Raw genomic sequence first — 11765 nt, forward strand, 5'->3', positions numbered from 1 at the left:
TTCATGATTTGTTTTTAAGATACCGTGTTTAAAAGGTGGCGCCCTCATCCCAGAAGTATGATTGTTTTCCTTAATCACAAGCAAACTCTATTTCGCAGTGTAACGGAAGACCTCATCACCTGAGAAGGCTGCTTCATCTTTTTTTTTTTTTTTAATATGGAAAGACCAAGTTAGTTTGCTATTCATTTATAATTAAACTTCCTAAGTTCCCAAGCCCTAATGTTCTTACGCACATTTACACTCAGCTGTAACTTTTAAGTCTTCAGCACTTTGCTTGTACCACAACCAAATACCACATTTTAAATACCAGAAGCTGATTATTTCTGTCCTTTGCTCTGCAAAGATCTTGTTTACATATAATGTGCAGAATACTGTGAAATATTTTTAAGATAAGAAATAATTTAACTAATATCTGTCCATTTTAGGAAGTCCAAACTCTAAATTCTATGATTCTACAGTTCCAAATGTTGTCATGGATTACTATTATTCTTCAGCAATCCCCTTTCCAGCAGTTGTGAAATATAGGTGCTTCTGTTGATCTTGGAACTTTTTTTCACTGAGTATCAGGATTCATTAGTTTGCTGGTTTTGAAGCATAATACAAACACCATGTCTTCATTCAGGCTCTCTTTTAATATGCAACGGTTTCCAAGAAATTGTTCACCAGCAGTGGAAGCTGCTCTGTGTTAGAGTTTTTGAGAGAAGTGTGGAGAGACTTTTGCCTTTGATCAATACTGATGAGGAATTTAATTTCTTATGTTTATGGACATTTATGGCAGAAAACATTTAGAGTAGACAACAGGCAGAGCAGTGGAGGACTAGAGCAGATTTCCTGCAGAAGTTGTACAGCCTTTGGTACCAAGAGCCTTTAAGAGCAGCTTAGAAGAATGACAGCAGTACAATTTGTTAGGATTATGATGTGCACTAAATGACATCTCAAGATTGCTTCCAGCTCTGTGAGTCTGAGATTTTGACCCAGTTCTTAACACTGCTGACACACCCTAGCACCTCAGTCAGATTCAAGTATCCCCCCCTGCCCCCCAACCATTCATCCCACAGGAAACCTTAGACAGATGCATGGGCTTTCCATCACGTCCTGAGGGTTGTATTAATCATCCTAACAGCTGGTTGCAGCACGTCCTACAGTCTCAGTTCCTCTGGCACCTTTTCTTGGGGTTGCAGTTGAACATATCTTTGCTGCAGTGAGAATGAGGCGGTGAGAATTACTCCCCTAGACAAGATTTAGTTCATCCTTTCCCACTTTTAAACAAAACCTACCACACCCACTGACTGCAAAAGGCTTGTACCATAGGCATTTCCAACTCAAAAGGCCTTCTTTCTTCTAAAAGAAAATATTGTTTACTTTAAAAGATCATCTGAAAAAATGGAATACTATGCCACAGACATCTTGCTCAGAGCAATACTTTTGCATGACACTTGGAAGAAGTCCTGAAAAATACAGGCTGTTAGGATCCCACCTAGGCTGCATGTTGTTTTCTGTCTTCTCAGTGATGTGATGGGCTGCATCATCAACCTAAATACCACCTCCCCTAGTTAATGGTTGGTTTCTGAACCCAATCTCATATCAACCATCACCTGGTGCAGTCCCACCTCCTCCCACTAAGCCTGGTATTGTGGGTCTCTCCTCAAGGGTTTGGACTGTGAGCAGTTACCCTTGCTGGGATTCCTGTCTCCGTCCTGGCAGATTTAGCTATTGCTTTAGGCTCCTTTTTGTAGACTGCTTAGACTAGCAATTGGTAGGGTTTAGACACAGGGCAGCTGTTGATCACACTGTTTGGTGCTGATACTCTTAACGTGACTGGCTGTTCAGCTGATGAATTCAAAGGGAATAGGATTAAGCAAATACAGCAGCTGTAGCTTGGCAAACCAGGGTGGGCTCAGGGGTTGCTATATGATACAGACAAATGCAAATGAGTATTAATCAGCCAGAGCATAAAAACATAATTATGTCTTATTTCACTCTTCTGTTGCCTTATGTGATGAATTATCATTCTCTTAAGTTTCCCAGCCTGATTTTTCATTTAGGAGGGCTCTTCAGACGACTGCTCATCCCACTGGCACAAAGTTATGGATTTCTGACTCACTGGAAATGGATTGCAGTGTGTGTGTATGTGTGTGTGTTTCCATATGTATAGCTCTCAACTGGTTCAGCTTTACTCCAGCGAGTAACAATCAAGGTCTGAATTTGCACAGTGATGAGATCCAGTTGAATGTTGCCTGAATAAGACCAGCAGGTTCAAAGCTATGCCACCTATCTGGTAAATGTACAAGCTACAGTGCTGTTCTTACAGACCTCTGGATACTCAGCCATGCAACAGTATATATTGCAGTAAATGAATTCGCTGTTCTTACAGACCTCTGGATACTCAGTCATGCTAAAGAGCTCTATGCCATGCAACAGTATATATTGCAGTAAATGAATTTGCCTTATGTTGGCTAGAATGTGTTTTATCCATCTATTTCTGAGGTGTTGAGGATCTGAAATTTATCATGCACATATATATAAATCCAGTCCTATGAATGCCATAGAACTACTCACAGAACAGTCTAGGATTTCCGATTTTGCGTAGTATTTGAACAACTGAGTAGCTATGAATACTCTGGGTATGAATACTACCAGTATGCTACAATTCTATACTTTTTTAGCCATTCACATACAGTGTTTTAGTGCCAAATTACCCCCCCTAGCTGTTACTAAATTTAACTCTCATTTCTTGAAAAATAGTGATAATTATGAGCACAATAATAAAAAAAAATAAATTCTTACCCTGTCTTCAAAAAGAAAAAAAGGGCGGTTGTATTTACTGTTATTTCAGATAGACAGTACTTCATTCTTGTGTTTTCAGTTTTGCTGAGTGAGCTTAAAGATGGCTGTTTTATGAGCTGCTCAGTACAACTGCATGTACCACGGCTTTTTCTGTAAATATAAATGTGCCAAAAAAAGTCATGTAATGGATCTTAGACCAAAGAATAACTCTACTTCATATATCTAGAAAGATGATGCATATACAGAATCTAATTGTATATATTATATAAGGAAAATTCAACATATGTATCTTTTAAGTTTGAGGTAGATGGCTAACTATGGCTGTAAATCTCTCAATACAAGCAGTAAGGAACTGATTCTTTATCAGCTTTACCGAGGTCAATGAAAAGATTCAGATAATGCACTGTGCTTCTTTTACCGTGTAACAAATGTTTTTGGAGAATGTTTATCTTAAGAGCAAAGTCAAGGTTGGTGCTCACTCTACTAGGTTGATGATAGCAAAGATGCTGTATAAGAAATATTTTAAAAATAAGGTGTTAAGATCAACCGGGAAGAATTTCAAATGCGAATAAATACCACTATAAATATTCTAATTCTGCAGTGATATATCATGGAGTAATTAACCCAGGAGAACCATTCTTCTTGGCGGGGAATAATCAGGTTTATAATAAGCATACTCCTCTGGACATTCCATTTCATTCCCTTCCTTTCTTTCCACATGCAAACGCATTTTCTGCATGCAAAGTGTGTATTTATTTGCTTTTGTAGATTAAACTAGCTAGTGTCTCATGGCATACAATGTCTATGTCACATGAGCAAAGAAGGCCAAAGTAATCAAGAATATGGGTATTTAACATCTGAGTTAAAAAGGTTTTAGACATATTTCTGCTATGCCACTGGGCATAGAACTACCTGTACCTGTAAAGAATTTATCTAATGACGGTGACTACCTTTGACCAGCACACTTAGACATTTCCAGGAGATAGAAATTTGAAAAGCAGCTCTTGGTTAGCTTGTAGAATTATCAAAAGAACAGAAGTATCATAAAATCATTTACTGTGCTTAAAAGGCATTCTTTATTACAGAATTATAGTCTTTGGTTACAAGTTAGTGCCGAGAGTCATAATCCATGCCTGAGCTTGCACCACAGAATCTAAGGAAGAAATCTTGATCCAACTGAAATCAGCAAAAACTTTTTACTTGTATCATTTACTTCATTTCTTCTGGAGCTTATTTTAAATTCAGGTTCAATGGGGTTAGGAGAATTTGGTTCTTTCTATAGAAATGTGTTTGCTTGTAACCTTGCCAAATCGAGAATATTGGCAGTGCAGTTTTAAAATATCAGAGATGCCCAGAAATGAGTCTCCAGTATATCATGCTTCCTAAAACCTAAAACATGTTAAGAAATTAGGTTAGATACTGTTCCTGTAGTATTTGAAGTATTAAGGTATTTATCTTAAGTGGCTACAATAGGCACAAAGTTGGGTGCTTTTATATATATACATATATAAATATATATGGATGTTTATAGAGTCAAAATGTTTAATTAAAGGTAAGGGCTCCTATAGAGTAAATAGCATGCTTTAAGTAATGTAAATGTGGATATGTGACAAAGTACATACTTTAGTGCATAGGTATGTTATTAGTCTGTACTTGATTATTTTGCCTTATAGAGTTTCGACATATATATATATATATATGCGCTTCGGTGTTACGGGTGTGCTTTTTTTTCCCTGGTGGAAAATATTATATATATATATGTGTTAGCTTCCTTGAAGCTACGTTTGGAAACTTTTATCATAAATGTCAGTTGCGTAATTTGGTTCCAATCTATACTTTAGACTAATTACAGGAGTTATAGTTACTTGTACATATTAATATAGCTTTTACATATTAATGATTATTTTGAAGTGGAACTGGATCCCTACCTTTTACTCTTCATGTGCTTTTATTCCTACATATTTTACATGACTAAGGATTAAAACATCATCTTGACATAATTGTAAGCATAATTTCACTCAACATTTTCTCTCTACTTTTGTGTTTGCAATTAAATTGTTACTTCTCTTTCTCTCTCTCTCTTAGTTACACAGTAAGGATTTTTGAATGTATATTGTCATCTAAGGTAAGCTTTCATATGGTTCTTGCATATGAAGCTTATGTCTGTTTACACGTCATACAATGTCTGCCTAGTATGGCATGATTTTCATTATTTCACTTAATGAAAATGGTTTTTAAAATGAGTAGCATGATAGTTTTAAAGTATATAAACCCGTATTTTTATAATAACTGCTTGTTACAGTAATTCCTCCTAGTAGGACATCCCACTACCTTCTAATAGTGCACGTTTCAAAGGAATTTAACAGTGCATGATTCATTAGCATGAATAAAATGCAAGTAATAAAAGAACATTTGCATTTACACGTCAGTTATTTTCATATAGGAATATACCTCTACATAAATGAAATATTTATTCCACAGTTAACTTCATTTAAAAATGAATGTTTCGTATCACGACTTGCACTACATGAGTTGAAAAGAATGCCAAAAAGCATGCTTTTTTTTTTTTTGGTCTGTATTGTGCATTTACCTAAGGTCGGGAGCGAAGAATTCTGCAACAATGACAGTGTTAAATGAGACAGCGCGGTCTCATAATCACTAGTAACTAATAGCACCGTAATTAGATATTCCTTGTGTTAATAAAGGTAATAAAATCCTAAAATCTGTGCTCAGGATAAATGCTATATGTAAGTATCAGCTCAGTTGCAATGCTGGAGCATTCAGAGACAGTAGTATCTTCATCCTGGCAATGTACTTTTGCTTTAAAGCTTTTGGTGTGTTCCAGAAAAGGCTCAGAAGGTAAGTGCAGTCATTAGTGGGTGCTTTTGCAACTTGCAGAATAGAATATTCCTGCAGACTTGTAAGAGGAACAGTAATGGTACGTAGCCTTGAGTAATGCCTTCGCCTTGAGAAAGGGCAGACTCTATTGGTTTTAGCAAAATATTTCTCTTTTTCCCACTGTTCCTTCCAAATGTCATTTGATTTCAAGGAAATTAGGAGAAATACCCACGTGTTTAGTGTCCATGACATTTTTTTTAAACGGCATGGAATTTCACTCCTGATTTGGATAAGTTGTATTAAATTACTACTCCTACATCAGTGGGATCTGGGGTCCCCTGGTTGGTGTGTTGGACACTACACACGTTTTTCTGGGCACTGAAAGAAATATTTGGTCTTGGATTGCTAAAATTATTAAATGTGCTTCAGAAATCTTCTGCCTTGTCCCTTTTTCCAGAACACCAAAGAAAACATTGAGTGCTTCCAATGGTTTTCCCATAAACCTAGGTTTCTATTATAGCAGTGATTTAACACAGGTTTGATTCAGTTTTTTACTTGTGGTGGCTAAGTCACAGCCATAAAGTGCACATCATCCCCACTGTTATTTTCAAGCAACATGGTAAATATTTTGCTAAATACCTATAAACCATGGTAAGAGCCAACACTAGAATAATCTGAATGTCTCTGCATGTTTTCCACAACTCACCGTAGTCAGGTGTTTTCTGCATTGTTCTCTCTGGGCCGACTTCCATCTCTGACTGTGCTCCACCCAGCCCGATGGAAATCCAAGAGGGTTATTTGAGGTGAAGCTTATCATAGACTATTGCATGGGGTGAGATAAATGACTGAATGATAGGACATCCTAGAAATGAAATTCACCCTGCACAAGAGGACAGGAAAGTTCTATATAGTTAAAGAATGGTTAATTCCTGTGCTGGACTTTTGAACAGGGATGAATTTTATCCCATCTCAAAATGAAGTATGCAACAGGGACTGACTAAATCTTTGTCACGTACGCCAGAAAATAAAGGTACAAAGCTCTTGCTCCAGGAAGCTTCAGCCTGAAGGTTGTCTTATTCCTTGCTTGTAGGTGGGCTTTCGTTCTTCAGACTACTGATGGATGGAGTGCCGCCGCATATCATTGATTCATATATGCGTGAAGTACAGGCAGACAAAACTGAGGGGAAGTGAGAGTCCGTCCACAGTGTTTCCTCCCACTGCGCTGGAAATTGGTAGCAGCATTACAGCATTTTAGTTCTTGCAATGACAGAACAAACGTGTGGCTGGGAATTTTCTTTTCTTCTTCTTTTTTTTTTTTTTTTTTTTTTTTTTTTTTTTTTTTTTTTTTTCTTTTTTTTGTTGTTTCTTATTTGTTATTTTATTTTCCCTACCTGCTCTTACCGAAAAGAAAGAATACGCATGGATTGCTTTGGGGTTGAAATGAAATGAACTGAAGACAACACACGTTTTGTAATGTTCGGCTTTATTTTCTGTTTGATATTGTGTTCTGGTTTTTAATGAGGGAAGAGGAGAAGCTGTGTAATAAGCATGAGGAGGCAGCCAGAGTTTGTACTCGGTGGTACAAAGCATATCTTTCTCAGACTGAAAGCACATGGGTTTGCCAGTAGCTGTGCAATAAGACCCTTTGAATACATACCTCTTTGATAATGTATCTTACTCACCTGAGGGTTGCTTAACAGAATATGGTTTTACTATAACGTAATTCATACATATGTACTTAATGATCATTTAAGCTGAACCTATCTTCCTTTAGAAGTTTTGATTTCCTAAATCCAACCCATCAGTCTATCGGCTGAACTGAAATTGTTTTATTTAATGTACAATAAATATGAAGTGTTTAAGATCTATCAAGTTCTTGTTTACTATTTTTTCTTCTGTTTAGCTTTTTTCTGTCTCATCTTACCACATTTCTCATTTAACTTCCACTTACTGTAAAGCAAGAACTTGAGCCCACCACACTGAGTGGGAAACGGTATCAGCAGTCACCTAACCCAGTGGGCTTACACTTTAAGATACCTGACACATAATGTGAGTGAAGGCAAATTCAATGGATATATGTCATTTTCTATCCATATGTTTTCAGTATTTTAAATATTATCCATGCCAACCATGACAGCTTTGATCATTGTGGATCTGCCCCCTTCCTCAGCAACTGTGGGTATCGTGGCAGAAAAGGGACTCAGACCATGCCACTAGCGACCTTACCATGCAAGGCAAAAATGCCTTAGATAAGGTAAAGTGGCTACATTACTTTTCCAACTCTGGCGTCATTCGCCTCCAAGTATTTCAGGAGTGGGGGTGACTGTCTGTTAGTCTCCAGCAAACTCTGAATCATGTGACACACAAGGTCACGCCTAATTTGGCCAGGCTGTTGATTCCCTATTGCCCTGTCATTTATTTACGGGTTCTCACTCTGGCGGTATAGATAGGGTAGGATATGTGTTCACTGACTAATGATTGATCTTCAGTTATGGTTTATAAAGATAAAGGTCTACTTAGACCAACATTCCAAGACGGTTATTTGACGTCAGAGCATTTTCAAACATCCAGCAGTCAGTAACTATGCAATAATAAAAGAACGTGTCACTACGAACGGCCGCTGCTGAACTGGTGTTTTTTCACTTGAATTACCACTTCTCTCGCCTTGGGGATCCAAGTGCATGTTCTCACTTAATGTTCTGTAACTCTTACTTGCTCCGAGATCCTTTTTCTTCCTTCTCCCCCTCCTATCTTTGTGGTTTCTTCTGTGCTGCCATCTGTGCAAGGAAGCAATTCTCCATTCCCAGTGATCCTGGACACCCCCCACCTGCATTTCACCCCGCTCCTGCCAAAATCAGTTCTCACCTACGCATTCATTCACACCGACACATGAAAGAAGGCAACACATCTACTAAGAAGAAAATTCCATAAAGGATTAATAATTTCTCTTTATTCTGTACCTCACCAGTGAATCAGATCTCCCTTCATCTGTTCTGAAGCACAGAAGGCTGTGGGAGAGTTTGAATACACGCCATGCAGGTCTAAGCATTTGAGCACACGGCCCTCATTTACGATAATATCAGTCTGTTGAGATCTAGTACAGTCAGCACCAAAAGCTATAGTCACTTTGAGTTTGTGCTTTTTCAGTAAGCCAAAAAGGATGTGCATAGCCATCTGCACTTCGTATGCAATGATGTTTACAGCTTCAAGTTTATGACTCTGTCTGCCTCCTCCGTCTTAATATACCACACGTAATAACCTGGAAGCTAGCAGAAATCCCAGCTCAGCTTCCGTAGGCTCTCTGCCGAAGGAATTAGCTACTCTCATTTCCACCAGACGCCAGCAGTATTAAAAGACAAGCTGGACTAAGCTGCTTTTCACTGTGTGGATGGTAAGTGGTATATTCAGACGCCCTTAACTCCTCCCCAGTTGCGTTGCCCAGCATTTGCCACTGGCCCGCCCTCGGGCTCGAGAAGCACCACGCCAGTAGGAAGTACTGGGTATCAGGCCGCGGGTGGAATTTAGATGAGCGGGCATTAGTGTGCTATAAATTCATACTCTCACTAACTATGCTGACCAGCCAAGCCTGTGGATTAAAAGTTAATTGAAAGTTACTTTGAGAAGAATAATAGGATGGGGTGGGATAGGAAATGGATTTCTAGTAGATCTGAAACAGGCTGCAGAACCTTAAATAGAGAATAAAAAACCATAAAGTTTTGATTTATGATGATTTACCTAATGGAATCCTCCAGGGATGGTGTTTGATAGATGAAATAAAGTGACCAAAACCACAGAGTTAAGAAAACATGAATGAAATCTGCAGCTGAGACCAGCTTGGGAGAAGGAAGACATACCAAAGATAACAGAAACTACAGGCAAAACAACCTAGAGAGAATAGAAGCAGCAAAATATCATGCTGTAGAAGATACGTCCCAATGCTCCCAAGAAGAAATGTCTCCAAAGAAGGCTCACATGGAATTTCCAGGAAAGTAGTGAACCTAAGACTTAAGAGTAACAGAGCAAACAGAACCTGGTCACCTGAGAGAAAGTTAACAGCAAAACACAGAAGCTCCAGGAGAAGTGAAACTAGGAGTGCTTTTTGGCTTATGGTTGTGTTCCTTGATGTCTCATAATAATGCAAAACCAGTTTATGCCTTCAGCTAGTTGCACTATTCGTATTACCTGTTTGCTAGTACACTCTCCATCAGCTAGTGTGTGCTGAGGCTACAGTTCAGCACCACCTTTCATAGGGATTTTCTTTTCTGTCCACTTTCACATACCTGGTAGGAATTCAGTCTTTTTGAAAGCTCCGCCTTGATGTTCAGTTTGACTTACACAGGTCAAGGAAAGTTACTACTTGGAGTAAGAAGGCAGACCCAATGATATATACACACACAGATACACACAAAGACAAAAAAGAATCAGTTAATTAAAAAAGGGGGGTTATTTTTAAGGAAGCTAGAGGAAAACATTTTGTCTTCTCTTGGCTTGCTCTCCTGGCCCATGGAACAGCACTTGATATATAAATGTTACTGCTGTATAAATATGGATACATTCTCAAATTGCTGTATGTGGAGCTTAATGCAGGCATTGCAGTTACCCATTTGCTTTGAAAGATCATGGCCAGTGTCAGCCCCTTTTTCCCTCACTGAAAACAATCTCACAAATATAGAAAGGGAAGGAGAAAAAAATCCATGCAAATCTTATAAAGAATGCTTAAATAGGGATATGCTGTTTATAAGGAGGTCTTTACTGAGTCAGAAATTTTAAAAAATATTCTTAAAAAAAAATGTTTCAACTTTCCTGTACTTCCTTTTAGGAAAAAAGTTTAACATTGCTACTTTTCACAGAGCATTGTGAAGAGACACTTACTTTATGAATGTCTTTTGTTGCATTTTGGATTCTGGAGCAAAAGGCGTTCTATTTTAAGCACAGTGTATTTACTGTCACTTGATTTTCATAGCCTGCTTTCCTGACTGACAAGTGAAGCTGCTGCTCTGCTGAAGCAGAGAGCATTTGGAAGCACAAGTGTACCCTGAATACTGAGGAAGCGCTGGAAGTCTAAACACACTGGACTTTAAATTCTACATTCTCTTGTTCTATGCTTTGTTGCTGAATACTTTCTAAATTAAAACAAACCCTTCCCCAAGCTCAGTGATAAATCCAGTAGGGAATCTATTTCTTCCTCTGCTCATTTGGCCCTCATTTTTTACACCACTTACTTTCCCCTCCATTTCTCTTCCCAGTTTGTTTTATCTTCTTTTCCTCCTGGTATCATAAAGAGCTTGAGCAATCTCTCCATAAATACCAGTACCATTATGTTCATCAATTGCAGTGGTACACAGGGTATTAAAGGAAACAGTGTTTTACCTTGTTCCAAATCCAATGATTCCAGTGATCTGGGATTCTGGCTGGTTGTGAATCTAATTGTCACATTTCCCTTTTGCCATCCTCTAGTTGGCTGGTACTGAATATTTGGTTACGTGTTACCCTCTCCTCCGCTGGCAGTTCCTCTCTTCTGCCACATCATACTGTATTTACTGATCTGTAAATTAAATCAGCAGATGAACAGTATAGACTTGGGACATACCATGTCAAGGGATTTTGAAACCATCCTTTTGCAAGTCACTCATTTCTGATCCGAGTAGTAGAGAAGTCTTACTTTGAGCACTCGCTCAAAACCATTATCAGACAAAGGGAATCAACTCAATTTGAATAACAGGAAACTGGTCTGTCCAGGAAATTGTTGTGTCTGGCCAGAAAGCTGCAGCCTCTGGCCCACAATAGAATAACTTAAAAAAAGATTCCTGGTTCTAAGATGCTGTTTGGGTATGTAATACTCATTAAAGGTTGTATTTTATACTCTCTACTCTCATACAGCTACACAGTGCTCATCTTTCCTTGGCCACAATCAGAACATCACACCTTCCCAGAGTCAGGGGCACACCAAAACCCTTCACATGACCAATTCAAATAATTTGAAAGTGACGCCATTTCTGCAAAGGCGCGTTTGTTTCTCTAAGCAGGTCAAGGAGGTAAAGGCAGTCCTGCGTACCACAGTGCTCAGGTGCCCCATAACAGGAGGACCCCTTGGCCGATACAGTGGGGATCCCCTCCCTGCAGACGCGGCTGTGGCATCC

General features: G+C 38.6%; 1 protein-coding gene across 1 annotated transcript in view; it reads left to right on the top strand.

Annotated features, from left to right (window-relative positions):
- MYBPC1 (myosin binding protein C1) overlaps nt 1–4893 on the top strand; it is a 52834-nt gene extending 47941 nt beyond the window's left edge. Inside the window, exons 32-33 of the mRNA XM_035888965.1 lie at nt 3389–3447; nt 4873–4893. Of these exons, the coding sequence (XP_035744858.1) occupies nt 3389–3447; nt 4873–4893 (80 nt within the window). The remainder of the gene's footprint in view (nt 1–3388; nt 3448–4872) is intronic.
- The last annotated feature ends 6872 nt before the right edge of the window (nt 4894–11765 follow it).

This window comes from Egretta garzetta, unplaced genomic scaffold (genome assembly GCF_000687185.1).
Source record: "Egretta garzetta isolate BGI_Z169 unplaced genomic scaffold, ASM68718v1 scaffold321, whole genome shotgun sequence".
Classification (NCBI taxonomy): domain Eukaryota; kingdom Metazoa; phylum Chordata; class Aves; order Pelecaniformes; family Ardeidae; genus Egretta; species Egretta garzetta.